General features: G+C 38.8%; 1 protein-coding gene across 1 annotated transcript in view; it reads left to right on the top strand.

The window, feature by feature from the left end:
* Nexmif (neurite extension and migration factor) overlaps positions 1-17,555 on the top strand; it is a 129,512-nt gene extending 111,957 nt beyond the window's left edge. The window contains exons 2-4 of the mRNA XM_047536802.1: positions 10,916-11,041; positions 11,703-16,056; positions 16,646-17,555. Of these exons, the coding sequence (XP_047392758.1) occupies positions 10,963-11,041; positions 11,703-16,056; positions 16,646-16,739 (4,527 nt within the window). The 5' untranslated portion in view covers positions 10,916-10,962 and the 3' untranslated portion in view covers positions 16,740-17,555. The remainder of the gene's footprint in view (positions 1-10,915; positions 11,042-11,702; positions 16,057-16,645) is intronic.
* The last annotated feature ends 2,191 nt before the right edge of the window (positions 17,556-19,746 follow it).

Genomic DNA, 19,746 nt, shown 5'->3' with positions numbered 1-19,746 from the left:
AACCACTAGCCACATGTGATTACTGAGCACTTGAAATGTGACTAGTATGACTCGTATGACTAGTATGCAGAAGCTAGAGTAAAATAAAGGAAAGGGGGAAGGAAGGATAAGATTATATAAAGAACCAATCAAATATAAATTAATGGATGAGTGAAAAAAAGTCTAGTAGAGTAAAGGAAGGAGAAGGGTAATGGGAGGACAGGAGGGAAAGCAATAATGAACTGAAATTGATTTCCATGCATGTCTGAGTTTGTCTGGATGAACACAACTGCTGTGTATATCCATAAGAAATCTACATCATGCACAACCATAGAAACAAAATGATGGACCCCATTTGTGCACAATGAATCAAAATTCAGTCTGTAAAAAATTTTAAAAAAGAAAATTGAAGGAATATCAGTTAAAAAGTCTTCCAATGGGGATGAGAGAGAGATGGACTTACAGTATATGTCATCCAGTTCCTGGTGCTTTTGTGGGGTTATTGAAATTCTCCTTTCCTGGGTTGAATAAAAATTATAAGTTGTAAAAGTATTTTATAGATAAACTCATCTTAAAGTGTTTTATCCATATATAAGTAGCTAGTAAACCTAGAAATACCTTGATGGAATCTTCTTACAGGTGGAGGATGCCTGGGTCCTCTGTTGGCAGTGATAGGTCTCCTGGCTGTGAAAATGTACAGGCACCTACCAGCTTATCAGTTTGAGAGTGACTAGAGGACAGTTCTACAAGTGTATATGCAAAAGGAGTGTGATAACAGTGGTGAAGAATGTGAAACAGTATTGTCACCACTTGGTATGGATTGCCTAGCATCTGCATACTTCAGGAGAGCAAGACCAGAGCTAAGTTGAAAATTGCACTTGTCTTCGTGGCCTGATCAGAGATAAATTCATTTTTCTCTGGGACCTGGGCATATGGACCAAAGGAATTTTTTTCCTTGATGAAAGTCCAAGTTGGACCTTTATGTGGAAGACCTTCCCTGAGGATTGACAAGACTACTAGAATAATTTGAAAGTAAAATCAAAATATAGAAATAAATATTTGAGCCAAACTAAGATTCATCCCAAAGAGGGACACCTGCTTTGCCAAGTACACTCCTACCTTTCCAAGGCTATAAGTGCCATAAGGACAGAGCTTGTGTTTCTCACTTCTGTTTGCCTCATGGCATAGTCTATCATATAAAACAGATATTTAATAAATGTGGAAAAACTTAACATATGTCCACACTCATGTGATAGTCCCAGACTTCCAGCAAGCTATTTTTACTTGGTTTCCATATAGCCAAAAGAGGTAAAGAAGTGGGGCACTCAACAAAGCCTGAGATACACAGATCTTCGTCAATGTTGAACTGTACTGTTCTTCACGACTTAGAATATAGGGAGAGTACCCCTATTTAAAATACACATGCTTGGAAGATGTTGAATCTATCTCTAAAATTAAGAAAAAAGACAGATTTTATGAATGGCAAAACTGAGGTTCCCAGTTAGCTGTAATAACTAGCTCAGCACATGTTGGTCCTACAGTAAGATCAAGATTGATTGCTGAGCCAGGATAGTTGTAATACTTTTGCTCATGAGATGTTTTGTATTAGGTTATGCACTGTCTTCAGTTTACTTGGAACTATTTGTAGATGATTCTTGTCTACTTACCTAAAAAGAGCTGATCTATGCTGAAGGTATAGCTCAGTGGCAGAGCACTTGCCTAGCATGCACAGGGTCCTGAGTTAACTCCTGTTGGCACCACAAAAGAAGAAAAAATAAAAGAACTACTATGACGAACACTCCTTTTCAAAAAAAAATATGTTTAACTTGTCTTGGTATCCCTGGTCCCTCTACTTCCTCCAAAAATGTTCAAATGGTGTTTTAACTGAGCATTATTAAATAGCTGAATTCATTTTAGTACTTTGAGATAAAAAGAATTCCAAGCTCTGCTCATCTTCCAACTTCTGGTCCTTTGTACAGCATCCTGCTTCCACAATGGAAGATAAAAGGCAACAATATTTTTTGAGTGTACTCAAATGTGTGTGTGTGTGTGTGTGTGTGTGTGTGTATTTGTAGTAGAGAAAGGTGGTGCATAGATGGGTATGCCTTGGGGTGACAACCCAGAGCTCTAGAATCCAGAGGGTAGAAGAGCAGTGCCTCCTTCCCAGATGGATTTGGGTTTTTCTCCCACTCCTTCCACTTCCTGTCTTGGGATAAGCAAGAGAAGCTTTCTTATCTGTGACAACATTCCTCCAAACAAAAAATGTTAGCTCTCTGATTAGTGGTGATTTTTATTTACAACGTATTTCACTTGGTACCACTGGGAATATTTCTAGACCAGAAGGTAACACACATCCAAATATGTATAAATGTTACCAGCACACTGTGTGATATTGGCAAGTAGTATCCCCTTTCAGGGACTTGATTACCCTGCTTGTAAAATGGGGAATTTGGGATTATACTGTCTTCCAAGATCCTTCCAGCCCTGTGGTTCAGTGATTATATTTCTGGAAAGATTTTAATAACATTTTAAAAATGCAATTAACAGGATAGATTAGTAATAAGAAAAGAGATTAGAACCATATGGAGAAAGTCAAAAGATAATTCAGCCTAAAGTTATTGAATTCAAACATTAAATGTAACTCAGTGCTGCCTGGCAACAAAGGCAGTCTGTGGTTAGGACACAGTTCTAGTATAAACTTATTCTCATAAAGTGCCAAGTGACAATTACATAGTCCTTCCAAGGACTCATCATCTTGCACATACCAATAGGGGCATTCCAGGTTGTCTCTTTGTGCCAGATGTGCCGTTATACTGCCCATGTGGATCTAGAGTCATGAAGAAAGGGACTTCCTTCAGAAAAAATCTGAAAGTGATTGAACAGCACTACCATTCCTAGGACTTGAGAGAGAGAACAGACAGAAATCCTAAAAATAAAATTATTTTGCAAAGGCAAAGGGTCTTTCAGATGTGCCTGTAAAGTTGAGCTGCCTATGCTTAAATGTTTATAAGTTAAGACTTATGGGGAGGCTGGCTATTCCTGAATTGATTCCATAAGTACCTCTGTTTGTTCTTTCTGTTACTAATTCAGATCTTATCAAATATTGTGTTTTCTAGCATTTGATAGTGCTTTAACATAGACAATGCATTTTAATGTACTCTTTCATTGGTTTATGGTCTTATGAAACTGCTCTTCTTAAAAATCTCTTTAGAGTGATGCCACAAGGTGGTGCTTATAAGAATGGTAGGGAAAGAGAGAAATAAGGAGGAAGGGAGACCCAAATGTTGAGCCACTAAGCTAGAACAAAAATGCTGTCACTCTGATTTCTGCCTAAGATTCCGATGGCAAAGAGATCATCACATTGGTGGCTACCAAAACTAAAGGCAGTTGGAACATACAGAGCCCTGTCACCAGCAGCAGCACCCTACTTTCTGCCTTTGACAGAATAGAGGTATGAATATGTTAAAAAAATGAAGGGATACAGAAAGAGACACGAGATAGAAGGAAGTAAAGAATGGATAGAAAGGGTGTGTATCTTAGACTTATCTCAGTATCACAGAAAACTTAAATCAACTCTTTATATGTGTCAATTTTTTCTTATACATGTAATTAATTCCAAGTTTTAAAAATGGAAAAAATGAAAATTAAATGAATTGTGTAGATTATTCATATATAGAAGAGGCTAATCTAGTTCATCTACCCTATTGTATAACTAATAAAATTTTGTACCATGTCTAGGGTTTAGCTCAGTGATAGAGCAGTTGCCTAGCATACACAAGGAAATGAGTTCAGTCCCCAGCAATGCAGAGGGGAAAACTGGGAACAGAGGGGGGGAAAAACTTGTCTGAGGACACTCAGCTAATTAGTGCTTGTGTTGTTTTTTTCTCAGTATCACCTCTTCTATATGAGTTTTTGTGCATATCTTTTGAATTTTAGAATGTTTATCATTAAAGATGAAATTAGATTCATACTATACTTTTGAGATATATAGAATTCTTTGGAGTTTCTCTGTGATCATCACTTTTTGATGTCCTCCTCAACCTTAATGTATTTTAAAATTGTATGGCTGCATATTTAAACATTTTTTCTGTACTTAAAATCATTATTTAAGCTGGGTGTGGTGGTACACACCTGTAATTCTGGCGACTCAGGAGGCTGAGGCAGAAGGATTTAAGTTCGAAGCCAGCCTCAGCAACTTGGTGAGCAACTTAATGAGACCCCGTCTCAAAGTAAAAAGTAAAAAGAACTGGGGATGTGACTCAGTGGTAAAATGCCCCTGGGTTCAATCACCAGTGTTCCACAAAAAAGTATTATTTAAGTACTTATTTCTAACCTAGGGTCTTGGAATACTAGTAGGTACCATAAAATGGAATTAACCAAGCAGAATTATATATAAGAATGTGCACTGTACTGTTACTAATTCTGTACTCCTTTCTGCTTACTGGAACTGGTCTAGGAAGAATAAGTTTAGACAAAACTAGTTGGACTAGCCTGGAAAATCTTCCATGGGCCTGTTTGCTACAACATCTCCTTGCTTCATTGCATTGCTAACCAAACATTAGATCCCCATCTGTAACAGCTTGTTGATCCCTTGCTCCTTTTCAGGTGTGACATCTAAGGCCCTAGTTTAGCTTTATTGCCATATAGAACCTAACAATTAGATTTATATTCATTCAACTTGCTTTATTCCCATAAATATTCTGCCATAGATATTTCCAAAGTTACTCTGTCCTGGAACCCAACCACCTGTAATGCTTCCTTCACAACCATCTATTAATTCCTTTACATATCTCTTCTCTCTATATACTGAGTATTGCTCCCTTGTCTGTCATATCTAAATTATTTTCCAGGTCTCTACAACACATATCTACAGTTCTACTTAAATCTATCATCTTCTTTTCCTTTCTATTTCCTCCTCCCTAATTTTGATCATCTTAATATCTCACACCTGAACATTATCTCCTATCCTATCTCACTACTTTTGTCTCCCCCGTTCTCATTGGTCCTAATGTTCTCCACTAGTCTAAACGTTTTAGTGTCTTCCTGAATTACAGTTTAATTGACCTCCACAATGTAGCTTCAATTTATCTTTTCAGCCATATTTTCTTAAGTGTACCTATTTCAGCAAAATTCTTAACTGTTTCCTGAGTTCTCCCCCATTTTTTCCTCCAACATCATTTTAAATGGACATTTACAGAGTGCATACCATATTCTAAGCTAGGCTCTTTGGAGTTGAGCAGGGCCATTTAGTCTTTGGGAGGTATCAGACATAAAGAAATAATGGCTAGGGCTGGGGAGATAGCTCAGTTGGTAGAGTGCTTGCCTGGCAAGCACTAAGGCCCTGGGTTCAATCCCCAGCACCGAAAAAAAAAAAAGTAATGGATAAACACAGAGGGGATCAAAGTTCTTTGAGAGCCCATAGATGGACCGAGACTAATTTTGTTTGGAGTGGTAAGAGTCAAGAAAAGTGTCAAAGAAAAATTGAGTAGAGAAGATAGGTAGGTAAAAAAACGGAAGAGAAAGAATAGAGGAAGTGGAAAGGCATTCCTGTCAGAATATCAATACAAGATACCTGGAAACAAAAAAATGATATCACATATTAAAAAAGTGGAGAGTATTAGAATATTAAGGAGTATAGAAGAAGACAAACAGAAAGAAAAGAATACAACTTAAGAAGCTGAAGATTGAAAAGAGTATTGTATGTGAGGTTAAACAGAAAATATTAAGGCTGTTCATCAGGCCTATGATTTTATAGCAGTTGCTTAGAAGATAGACTGAAGTAAAGAGGAGACTCATGGCACTTTACAAAGGTCCTTTAACCCAGAATGCCTTTCTCTCCACTCTATTTCCTTATCCACATTTTCTGAAAGATCATCCTTCAAGGATCTTCATCTCAGATGCTGCTGTTTCTAGTGAAGCCCTCCATGATCTCACTCCTCTTTATAAATGGAATAATTGCTGATCATTTGGGACTCTCAAAGAAACTTCCTGCCTCTCTTTCAGTATATTACAACTACATTAAAATTTATCTATGACTTATTTTCCCCACTAGACTCTGAGCACTGTGAGAACAGTGTATTAATCAGCTACTTATTGCTGTAACAAAATACCTGAGAAAAATTAACTTACAGGAGGAGAGATTTATTTTGGCTCATGGATTCAGAGGTTTCAGTCCATAATCACTTAACTTCATTCATTTTGAGCCTGTGGTGAGTTGGAGCATTATGGCAGGAGGGTGTGATAGAACAAAGATGCTCACCTTATGGGGGTTAGGAAGTGGAGAGGGAGCAAAAGATGGGCCAGGGACAAAAATAAACCCCACAAAGGCACACCCGCAGTGACCTGCCTCCTCCAAATAGGCCCCACCTGCTAATGTTTCCACCACCTCCAATCAGCTGGGTACCAAGCTTTTAGTTAACCTTTGGAGGACATTTAAGATCCAAACCATAACAAACAAGGCTCAAGGCTCATTCACCTGTCTTTTCCACTGTAGTGCCTCATACTAATTCTATGAGTGGTACTACCTAGTAATTGTGTTGAATTGACTGTCACTACTCAAACCCTAAAAGCAAAAACATGATTTACTTTCTGCTTTTTACTTTTTTTCCCTGTTAGTAAAAGCCAGGGACAGCCCCCTCCCCCCCACACACACACACATAAATGCTGGTGCAGATTACCTAAACCTTGAGACTTCATGGCTTCTGGGGAAGAGCTTAGTAGCCTAATGGGATAGGATCTATAAGCATTCCTCAGCTGAGGGGAAGGGCAGGCAGGAGGGCTTTCTTTTCTGCTTTAATTATTTCCCCGCTCCAAAATACCTGTTCCATGCTCATGTTATTTTAATGCCATTACACAGTGTGATTTACTATGATCAGTCAAGCAATTTGTCATATGTTCTTCCAAAAGTGCTAATCAATTTTAGCTCAAAATAGATTCTAAAAACCCCACCAAATTTGCTGTCCTAAAATGTTAATCTTTGGGGAAAACCTAAAGCAAACCCAGAGTTGTTTATATTGTAACTATAAGAAATTACTGCCAGGCGCAGTCTCACATGCCTGTAATCTCAATGGCTTGGGAAGCTGAGGCAGGAGGATCACAGGTTCAAAGCTAGCCTCAGCAACATAGCAAGACCCTGAACAACTTAGTGAGACCCTGTCTCAAAATAAAAAATATAGACTGTGCTGGGGATGTGGCTTAGTGATTAAGTGTCCCTGGATTCAATCCCTGATACCAAAAAGAAAAAAGAAAGAAAGAAATTACAATCAATCCCCTTTCAAAATCATTTTATAAGCAATAAAGTTCTAAATAAATTAAAATGTAGTAAAATATATACCTTTAGTTGTCTCTTTTAGAGTGGAAATTTGAAAAGTCATAGGAAAGAACTTAAGGATTGTCTTCTCAGGGTTTATCCTAATTCTGGAGCACAAACCCCAAATTATTGATAATCATTATGTTAGTACCTATAATAGTCAGTTTTCCATTTTGAAAGAATAGGAGCCTAGTAGAATTAACCTTACAAGATAATTATACATCTGTATTAGTTGACTTTCCATTGCTATGACAAAATACCTGAGGAAAACAACTTAAAGGAGCAAAGATTTATTTTGGTTCATGGTTCCATAGGTTTCTGTCCATAGTTGCTTGGCCCCATTGCTGTGGGCTTGTGATGAGGCAGAACATCATGGCAGGAACTTGTGGTACAATAAAACTGCTCACCTCATGGCAGCTGGGAATGGGAGGTAGGGAGGGAGAAAGAAAGGGAGAGTAAGAGATATTCTAGGGAAAAGAATACCCTCTAAGGTACACTCCCAGTGATCTACTTCCTCCAACTAGACCCCACCTCCTAAAGTTTTTGCCACCTCCTAACAGACCATTAAATTATGAATTCATCAATAGATTAATCCATTGATGAAGTCAGAGCTCTTATGATTCAATCACCTTCCAAAAGGTCCACCTCTGAACACTGCTGTCTTGGGGATCAAACCTTCAACACACGAGCTTTCAGGGGTCATTTCAGATCTAAATAATTACATCCAAAATGAAATATCTTCTGTAACTGTATCCAACCTATTATCTAGAGAGCATTCATTACCTTCTCTCCCCTTCCCAACTCATCAAGCTTCTGCACCCAATTCTACCTCTTCTTTATCTCTTGCCAAAGTACATTTTCCCTCTGAACCCAATAAAATTTCTTTTACTTCGAAGACATAAATCCTAAGTCCCAGGTCAGATTTTACCATTAGAGAGAATTTATGTCCATAGGGAAATAACATCCTAAAGTTATAGTGGCACTAATATGTCTCCTGACATAGTGTTCTTGTACTGTCTGACAAGAATGGATAATTGTTGATACTTAAATATATTTCTTCTTTATATATTTCATAGCACATTAATTTTTACTAATAATCAATACTTCTCTGAGGCAGCTATTCATAATTTTATTACCTGAAAAGTATGGAAGCACAGGACATTAACATGTAGAAATCTGTATTTCTGTAACCTTGTTTCAGGCAGGAATTGGGAATGGTAAGAATTATGTAGAAGTAATTTAGTGTTTTAAGAAAATATACCTTCTTGGCATGGTGGTACATGCCTGTAATCCCAGCAACTTGGGAGGCTGAGACAGTAGCTTCACAAGTTCAAGGCTAGCCTCAGCAACTTAGCAAGGCTCTGTCTCAAAAATGAAATTTAAAAAGCTGAGGATGTAGGTTAGAAGTTCCACAGGGGTTCATCCCCATTAACAGAGGAGGAGGAGGAGGAGAAAAGGAAAATTAACCATCTCTTGGTCAGGAGACGTGGGTTCCTTTCACAGGTCTGTCATGATTTTTATGACCTTATCTATCATTGTCTTTCTGTTCCCTTAGTCTTCCTGGTGATAAAAGTGGACTTCCTCAAAATTAACTATATATATCAGAGACAAGACAACATTAAAATATTGAAATATACAAATAATATGACCCCTATCAAGTCCCTGCCAAAATGCGATTAGTGGAGAGATTAAAGAGAAATAAAATGGTGCCTGAAGTTCTATCAAGTTCTTTAAAAAGAAAGATGCACATTGCAATCCATTATGGCAGTATGATTTCATCTGACCCACGGGGTCCTTTCTGAAGCAGAGGCAGCCATTCAAACTGTTCACTTTGTCTCATCACAAATTAGTCCTCCTTGACAAGGACTTGGGACTTCAACATTGCTATCCACTCCTCTTCATCATTTAAAATTCTTCAGCCCTTGTTTCTGTTGAAAATACAAGTAAGCATTTCTTTCTCTTTTCCCTGGCACTCACGGTTTATTGGCTACTCATCAAGGACTCATAAAATGAGAAAGTTTGGCAATTTTAATATATAAATGTTAAAGAAACACAGAATCACCTATATTTTTAAAGACTGAGATATTGTCTAATAGAGATTTCTTATTTTATTGAAAAATAGGCCCAGATAGGTAAATATCATATGGATTGAATTGTGTAAAACTGTTACTGCTTCTTGTTCCCTCAATGCTGGATCCATCTTTTATAGTATATGTACATAGAGATACTCCTTGATTTATGATGGGGTTAGGTCCTGATGAACCCATCTTAAGTTGAAGATATCATTAAATTTAAAATACATTTAATATACCTAACCTACCAAACATCATAGCTTGACCTACCTTACCTTAAACATACTCAGAACACTTACTAACCAATAGTTGGAAAAAACCATTTAATATAGCCTACTTTTATAATAAATTATTGAATATTTCACATAATTTATTGAATACCAGTACAATGTAAAAGATGTTGGCAATACAATATACTAAGAATGTTGGTCATTTACCTTTATGATTGCATGACTAACTGAGAGCCATAGCTCACTGCCCCTACCTGCCATCATGAGAGAATATCATATCACTTATCCCTCACTCAGGAAAAGCTCAAAATTCAAAGTACAGTTTCAACTGAATTCATATCACTTTCATACCATCATAAATTCAAAAAGTCATAAGTTGAACCATTATAAGTTGGAGATCATCTGTATTATGATAAATGAGTATACCATTCAAATTCTTGTTATAGATGCTTGGCTGTCAACAGTGTGTGCTTTTTAATAAAGGGATGAATACTTACCTGGAGAGAATGTCTAGGGATGGGGCAGGGGGCTGGAATGAATAGGGATGTGTGATGTTGTAGTGGCACATTGTAGATACTTCTATCTCTGGGGCCTCATCTCCCATCATTTTGTATATACCTACAACAAGGTCAGGAGATGAGAGGATAGATATGTGTACTATTCCTGAAAAGTATCAGATGATGCTGGGGTCTTTTCAGAAAATCTAGATCTTATTCATTGTTACATTTTAAAATCTTGCTCCAGGTTTGAAGGAACACTTGTCAAAATCTTAGTTAAGATCCTAAAATTGAGAAACCAAGGAATTCAAATTCCCTACCTCTTTCAAACTTAGCAATCAAATTTTAAGGCACAGAATGAGAAAATCTGAGTGCATTATGAGTTGGTTTGTTTCTGAAGAGTTTTCTGACCATCTGAAGTGGAAATGAGGCAAACAGAAATAAAAATAATCTTAACATCCATATACCCCTTATTTCAAGTTAGCCTGGACTCTGCTTTGCATCCTTTCTAATTGGACACCTATGATTAGGTTAAATGTTTTTACTAACTGGAGGAAGATATAAGTTTGCCTGCTCCCTCAGATTTCAGTTTTGAATAATATGGTGGCCTAGTGGGAATAGAAGGGCCTAGGATGTATGAATGAAGTATGGGTTTCCAAATTGACTTATATGGTAGGCATAAACTAAAAAACAAAAATAGCAGTAATGAAGACAGTTTGGAAACAGGTAAATCACAGTGAGTCTTTTAAGAACCGTGTAGCTAAAACAGCCTGTAAAATACAGAATAAAACTAGTTTAATGACTGATACATATATTTAAAATGTGCAGGTTGGACAGCATTTGGACTTGGAATGAAACAATAAGAGGTTACATTCATGGATAACCAACAAGATAAGACTATTGCTGCCTCAGCCAACGGAGAAAACACTCTGATTAATGGGGTCAAAGAAAATGGTAAGGGAATTTAATTATGGAATACAATCTCTCTCCTGGTAGTCCTTTGTTATTACTACGGATTTTCAGTATCCAAAAAGTTGGGACAGTTTGAGTCCAGGATGCCTCTGTGATTGATGTTAATCCTAAACTTTAGTCCACCAAAATTTTAACTAGTCTAGAAGGGTCTCTGTGAGGCTTCAGATATAACCACTTTGCCCTCCCAATTATGTCTATCAAATGAAGCTCCTCAGAATTCCCAGTTAATCAGAAATATACTGAGGTAAAATTCAGAACTTCTAGAGTCACTAGGTGCTTCCAGAATATGATTCTGAAGGCAGGCCTATGTCTCATATCTTGAAACTAAGAGTATCCCCTCTGAAAGCCTTGGCTTTCCAATTAATCAAGCAGTCCAATTCTTTCTCCATTTCTGAAGAGGGCTCTGACTTTCTCTGAGGAAAAAGCTGGAGCTAAAAAATATTATTTTTCACTTGCATGAATGTTCAATATGAAGTCAGGATTATTCTTGAATGTTCTGGCTGTGGTTTCCAAAACTAGAGAAATAGAGGCATAGCTTATATAATAAGATCAAGTACCAAAAACTGATCAAAGGAAAGAAAGTTGATGAATCTGGTTTAAGACCTTTAACTTTATTCATGTCATTTTTTTCCCTTTTCTCTAGACGCGGAGAACCAGGATGTGGCAATGAAGTCATTTGCAGCCCTAGAAGCTGCTGCACCAATCCAGCCTGTACCAGTGGTACAAAAAGAGACCCTAATGTTTCCTAGGGGTCTCCTGCCTTTGCCTTCTAAGAAGCCCTGTATGCAGAGCCCTCCCTCTCCTTTGGGCCTGATTGAAGCACCTGAGCATGCTGCTAATAGTGCTTCTGTGAATGCCATCTCCCTGACATCTGGTGTTGCAAAAGGCCTGAACACATGGTCACTGCCCAATGAGTGTGAGAAGGCTCCATTTGCTATAATGGAGCCTGCAGGCATGTCAGCTCTGAATGGAGACTGCCTCATGCAGCCAAGCCGGACTTGCTTGGGCTGCTTCATGGAATCCAAGGAGGCAGTAGATCCTGAGCCAGGGATCAGTCTGAAAGTCGGTGATCTAAATAGGGATTATGAAACATGTGCAGTCTCTGATATAGGGATTCAGTGCATTAATGCTGGAGAAAACATGAAATATGGAGAGCAGCTGCTTTCAGACCAGCTCCTAGGCTTCCCCCTGCATAAATCAAGGGCAGGAGATAGACGAGAAGCTGAGAAACCAGACATTGACTTGGAAGATCCAGCTCAGAAAAGTTATTATGAGGCATTACTGTTAGATAAGTGCAATACAGAAGAAGCTTTGCTTGCAAATTCCAATCAGGATTGGGGTTACTTTGAGACTTTCATTAGTGAGAGTAAGATTGAACTGCTTGACCTTTGTTCTAAGAATGAGCTATCTGTCAACCTGTTCTCTGAAGAAGATGTGGATAACTACATGTTTGATGATGACGAATCAACACTGGGCAGTGATGTCTGCTCCCTGAAAATTCGATATGAGTCCTTTCAGGACAATGTTCGAGACAAGACCACCCTTCTGATGCAGGAGGATGCACAATTCAACTTTTTTCCCAGTGTTTTTACTACCTGCCCCAAGCGGGAGTCTAAGAGTGGGACCCTGAAACAGAACAGTGATCTCTCCCAATTCAAGGTTCCGGATGTGAGCATCATCTGGGGGGAGGAAGATAAAAACTTGGACAAGAAGAAAGGCAAAGAGGAAGGACATGAAGACAAAGGTGTAGAGAAAAAAGATGGAAAAGATAATGAAGAAAAACCTGCCTTAAATAAACCATGCAATGGAACCGATGTAGGGCAATTTAAGAATCCAAAGCAGGGCCATCTTGCTAATTCCTTGGAAACATCAGGGAATTACAGTGATGAGAGTTCCTTCATTGAGGTCTCATATGATGCCATGGGAGAGATCAAGGACTGTAGCCGCTATATGGCTCGGGACACTAATTCTGGCAACTCCTCCTCCCAGCAAAACTATGGGTTACGAGCCAAGAGAAAAGTCAGATACAGTGAAGATTACCTATATGATGTTGACTCACTAGAGGGTGAAAAAGTAAATGAGAGGAAGGAATGGCTGCCAGGTGGTTCCAAAGAGGAAGATGATGATGAATGGTGTCCCAAAAAGAGAAGAAAAGTAACTCGTAAGGAGCCCCCTGTTATTATCAAATATATCATCATCAATCGCTTTAAAGGTGAAAAGAACATGCTGGTGAAGTTGGGTAAGGTGGATGCCAGTGAGACAACAGTGAATTTGAGTGAGAATAAGCTCAACAAATATGCCAAGCTGGCACCTTTGAAAGCGTTCTGGCAGAAGAAGAAAAAGAGAAACAGCAACATAGACTCCATCAAGGCACCCTTATGCCAAAAGCAAAGCTTTGAACCAGGTAGCTTTGAGGTATCATTCCTGCCACCTGCTCGTAAACGAAAATCTAAACTTGGCAACAGGCACAGGATTCAAAGAATCCCATCCATGGAAACTTCAGCAAGTAATAAGCAGGTTTCATTCTGCAATGAGCAGAGGCAAACTAATCGCAAGGAAGATGGAGGCCTAAAAGGTACATTGAAGTCGGCACCTCTAGCTGCTGCCAGCTGTGCAAATGACATCACAGGCCCTGACTCAGTGAAAGTCAAAGCCCAAGACACAGAGTTCAAGGGGCCAGAGAGGAAAGTGCTCAACAAAATCAAATTTAAAAGTGAAGCTAGGTTAAAATCCAAGAAAATCAAAGCTGGGCAAGAAAGCAAGCCAATTGTTCAAATGAGCTCTCTCTTGGAAGATCAATCCTCCAAGGCTAATTTAAAAAATGAAGTTATTCCTGGGACTTCAAACAGTTCTCATCTGTCTGAATTTCATGAGGCCAAGGCTGCTAAGAATTCCACTTTCCTACCAACAACCTGCTCTTCTGAAATGCCTCTATCATCTGCTAATGTTGCCACTAATATACCTGTTATCCCTGGAGGGTATCTGCAGACATTGTTAGATGCTTCTGACTTGTCCAATAATACTAATATCTCATACTTCACCCACCATTCTCCTGAGCAAAATGAAGGCAGTCTCACTCCAACAGAGAAATCATTTGCACCTCTCCACCCTGCCCAGGACTGTGTGCTCTCCTCATCCTCTGACTCTGAGCTGCAGCAGTCATCTCTTAACTTCAAAATGGAATCCAGTAACTATGAAAATGTATGGCCCAACAAAGCTACTTCTGGTTCCCAGGAATTCATGGCTGAAGTCTCCAGGGAGATAACCTCAAACCAATCCAGTGAATTTGAAGCATCCCAAGTAGCGTCAATGGAAAATAATCTCACACCTACAACATACACTCCAGTTGGCCTCAGTAGTGGTGGTGGTAGTTGCAACAAGGTCCTATATGCTTCTGCGCAGGACACCCAGCTCCCATCAGATGACTCTTATCAGTTATGTCACTTTAATAATGGAGATATCTGCTTTCCTTTCCAGCAGGGCCCAGTCAGTATGGATGATGGTCGGCTCTTCAGCTTTGATTCAATGGCCCCACTCTCTGTCGGCTCAAACAATTACTGCTCCTTAAGTTTGAAGTCCTGTGAGAAGGATGGTGATGATGATATTGCTGATGACTTCCTGGCCCACTGCAGCCCCAAGCTGGTGATCCAGCAGAGCATTGATGAGATAGCACCACTAAAGGAGTCTGCTGACCTCCTGGATATCTCCAATTTCACTCCTGACAAGTTCCGCCACTCTTCCCTCTCAGAGATGTCCCCACCTGATACCCCCAGTCTTTCTCCTCAGATTACCAGATGTGAGAGTATCAAGGCACTAGGAACGCTGAAAGGGTTCCAAGATGGTGTCCCAGGACCATTGGGCAACATGGAGAAAATCAAGTGGGACTGTAGTACCCTTTCACAGCAAGTCCAAGCAGATGATGGATTTACTTTAAATAACCATCAGTTTCAGTTCCATATGTTCAATGATGAGGATTCTGTCAGCCTGCTCCAAAAGAACACTTGCCTATCAACATTTAATGACCCATCAGGTCAAATTAGTACCAACAACAAAGTATCAAAATCAAGAAAGAAAAGTTCACCCAGCAAGAGTGGAGCTATGAACCAAAGCTCTTCTCAGAAAAACACCAGGAAAAAGTCCACTAAAACCAACAACAAAGGGATTGAAAAGCCACCTGGCAAAACCTCTCGCCAGGTCCCTAAGTCAACAAAGAAAGTAAAATACATGGCTGCCATCAATGGAGAGAAAATGCAAATGGGCATTGGCCGTGGGGGAGGTCAAACTAATAGCATATCCTCCACTGGGAAGACACTGGCTGACTGTACCCAACATGGGGGCCCTGTCACTTCTATGAAGATGCCAAGTCAGAAGGGACTTTCTGCAGATTGGGTTTTGGGGAAGGAGAGCAGCCCAGGCTGGAGCAACATGAGTATGGGCACTAACACCAATAGCCTCCTGGATGATGACCAACGGGAATTTCAGGAGCCTTCCTATATCTTGTCCAACATTGCCTCTGGTATGGCAGATGTCCAGAGATTCATGATGGCCTCCATAGAGCCCCTTTGGGAACCCATGGAGCACCATGGGGACCCCAACACATTCTACTCCCCTGAGTCCAATAGTCTAAAATTAAAAACCCTCAAAATATTGGCTGGGACACCACAGGAATCTAAGAAAAAGGTCAACAGTGGGTCCCCAGGAACCACTAAGAATCACAGGTCAATCAAGGGTGTGAGCAAAAGCAATGGGAAAGCAGCGACAGGTGATCCTGCTCGTGCAGACATGCCTGGTTATAATGAGGACTCTCGCTCTGCCTTCTTTGATAAAAAGTATAGTAGCATGAGCACTTTAGGCAATAATGGACCAACACACAAAAAGTTATATCGTCACAAATCCAGCTCCAAGGCCTTGAGAGATGAGAAGTGTAAGGGGAAGCGTGTGGAGCGAGAACAGGTCCACAAGGATGAGGCTGGGACAGCTTCTTTTGAAAAACTGAGGTAATACTGCACCAAAATGGCTGAGATGATGCACCCTTAGCTTTCCTACTACCTGCCGAGCCGCCCTCAGTTCCTAATTTTTCCCCTCTTGAAAGCAAAGTTTGCATGAAAGAAACTGTCCTATTCCCTTTTTCAAATTAAAAAGAAAAGAAAAGCGTGCATGAAAATCCCTATACCTTTAAGCCACCCAAAACATTGGGCAATTTTGTTCTGGCTTGGCTAGGGATAAGCTCTAACAAGGCTACTTTTTTCTTCTGCTATTCAGCATTAATTTTCACCTATTATGAAAACATGCTCTTGAATGATTTTGGAAAGGGAAGGGCTTTGCAGTAAGACAGATTTTGAACAACAGAATTAAAGTCGTGTAGACAAAAAGCCAAGATCATTTCAACAAAAAGAGCATTAGTTGGAAAACAAAATCTCAACACGTGACAATTAGGAGTGCTTTCTAGTACCCCCTGCTATCTGTATCTTTTTCTGCATCATACAGATTCTAGTATGATGTTAACAAATTTAGGTTGTATGATCCCTTTGAGGGACATACACTAAAACTAACTAAGATGGCATAAATTGTCTGATTTTTCTGCAGGGATTCCGACTACAATCTCCTAAAAGCAGAAACAGCATTTTGGGTTTTACCTGTGTTTGAAGAAGAGACTCGCATTTTCCAGAAAGACATTTGATGTTTGTGTTTTATTTCTTTCAAAATATGCCTTGTGGTATGTATGTTGACATGTAAGTGCTTAAAGAAAAGAATTTTAAATTGTGGGAATAAGTCTTTGAAAGCAAACTTTAATCTGATGTTCTATGTAAAAGACTTAAAAAGTCATACAGTTGCACAAGTAGTTTCTGCACTATTTACCCACAAGGAAAAAATGGAAAACATTGTGCCAAACTACAAACAAGTGACTGTACTGTACATATTTTTACTTCTATATCAACATTTGGTTGTGAATATTTGGGGGAGCTTGTCCCTGTTAATTTACTAGAAACATTCCAGTGATTCTTGCTATTAACCACCCCCACTTATGTGGATAGCACCTGTAGATCACAGTGGAAAAATATGTTGTGTTACACAATTTACCAAAACTTAAAGGATACTGTTTGAAATGTGCCAAATTTCCTTACCTCATTTCACAGATTCACCCCACAGTTTAAAGCTCATTAATGAATTTTTAATATATATATATACACGCACACTTACGTGTGTGTGCATATATACGTACACACACATACATACATACATACATTCTTTTAAAGTTTTGAACTCTGATGTCCTGTGTGGAAACGTGAACAGTTAAACAAGGCACAATAAAGATGTGTATGTTCCATTGTCTAAGAGTTAAAATGTTGGAAAAGTCTGAAGGTCACAACAGCAAAGTCCATCAGGGACCTGAGTATATGCATTTACAGAACCTTTTACAAGGAAACAAAACAGCTGCTTTGAAAGTTTGTTTTCTAAAAGCAAAATCTGTAGCTGAAAATTATTTAAAGTGCAAAGTTATATTGCTGATACTTTATATCTCAGTTTTATATATTTTATAATAGTCTGGGATAAATTATAAAATAGCTATAAAATCGACACTAATGATAAATGAAGTACATAGATTGCTTTTATTTAAGTAGTTTCCTAAATGTTTTATTCCAGTTTTGTCAAAAGTGCACTCATATCATGGCTTTAGTGTTCTTTAAGTGTTTAATTTTGCAATGCCAATGTCATTGAAAGAAAATGTTAAGGCATCTCAGTTTGACCAAACTTATCTTCCTATGCGTTAAATCCTTATGATATCAGATAAGCTGAACAATTTGTGGAAACAACTGATTTGGGCCATATATACTTAGTCTGAGGACAACTAATATTTGATGCCGCACACTCAACATAAGTGAATTTTTTATATAAATTTTAAAATCATTTTTAATTCAGCCCTCCCCCTCCACCTCTTAAAAAAATTTCACAGCTCCAACATCCCTCACTACTAGCCTTTTCTTCCCCTTTATTCACCACTTGACTTCTAACATTTGATCTCTTTTCCTTGCACAGTTGAAGGCCTATGAGGCTGATGACTGATGCATTATGGCACAGATGAGATAATGGACGTGAGAGCGCTTTGTAGATCGTAAAGTGCTATACAGATATAGGGGATTAATATTATTAATGTTGTTGGTTGTTGTTGTTGTTACTATTCTTACTAATATTGTTACTAACCTATTAACTTGTGAATATATAGGCTGGGGTGGGAGGGTGGAGAATAAGTGGGTGGGGAAAAGGGGGACTTAATAAAACAGGGAAGATGTTTCAAAAGGAAAAATTTAAACAAAATATGAACCTACCTAGTCATTGCCACCTAAATATATTCACAAACAGAGAAGCAACATTTGAAAGTAGTCAGAGAGAAATGGAAGGAAGCCTATCACATATATAAGTTTATACACTTCCCAGTCCATGATTCCTTTCACCAGCCTGCTCTACTACTTACAGCTAGGTAGTAAAATGAACAAACCTGTGTTCTTGAGTGTGTGTGTTCTCAGCATCAGTCTCTTCTGTCTGTGGGGACGAGTGGATGAGGAGCAGTTTGGGAGGATAGTTCAAGCCCATTCCTAGGCTTTGATGCTCTGTGTGCAATGAGCCCTGGAAAATTACTTAGTGGAAAGGCACCAGATGAAACATGTCTCGTGCCCTTCAGCTGCCATCCAAAAGGGAAAATAATCAAACTGGAACACTTTCTTCTATTTCTCTACTCTGATAGCTAGCTGTTTGTACTAAATGCTGTGGTTGGTTCCTAGGAACTGGTCTTTGTTTTGTTTTTGTTTTTGTTTGTTCTGTTTTTCAGCTGAATTTTGGCTTGGAATCACCAACTCAGCCAGTATTGTGATCCCCAAGACTCCAGACCTCAAAGTCACCTGCTGGCTTTCAGGAATGGAGTGCTTTCTATGTAATCAAAAGATGGCAATTAAAGAAGAAATACAGAAAATGTTCCATGAACACAATGTGTTTTTATAAAAATAAATATAGGAGCAGTTGTCCCAGGTTTTTTTAAGTACCAGTTCAGCTTTGGAGAATGGGGTGAAAATGGAATAGGATAGCCTGAAACTGTTGGAAACAATTTCTTTGTCAGAACTTGCTATCATGAGTCCTTCGGAGTGGATACTCTTTCAGTTGCTTCTAGGGAGTCCACTAAGGGTCAATTCTAGGGCATGGTTCATCCCTTTCTCCAAAGAGAATTGCCATTTTAAAGCACCTTTTATATTGGCCTACAGTGCATTATATGTTTTTAACATATAAATTAGTGACTTATAACCCATTATTTTGTACTGAAACATAACAAGAAAATGAGTTTGAGAAGTGAGCAACAGGCCAAGGCTAAGATGCTTATTCTCTTAATTGCATTTAATATCCCTCTCAGTACACTATGTTCTAAGTTGTTCAGCATTTAGCATTTTCTTGGCCCTGTCTCTACACACACCATTCTTTTTCTTCCTGTCACAACATAGTAGGCCAAACTTATTGGAGATCCCTTATTCAACCAACTGCCTTAGTGGAGTGAGGACCAATATATAAAAATAATGTTTTACCATATTACTGATCTTAAGTCAGAAATATTGGATTTTCCTTGGTCTGAAATTTCTGATTACCACTCCCTTCCAAACTCTCTGAGAAGCTGCTTCCTATTAATTCCTCCCCCAAAGAGT

This window comes from Sciurus carolinensis, chromosome X, assembly GCF_902686445.1.
Source record: "Sciurus carolinensis chromosome X, mSciCar1.2, whole genome shotgun sequence".
NCBI lineage: Eukaryota > Metazoa > Chordata > Mammalia > Rodentia > Sciuridae > Sciurus > Sciurus carolinensis.
Note: the sequence above shows the minus strand (reverse complement) of the source record. Positions and strands in the feature narration are given on the sequence as shown.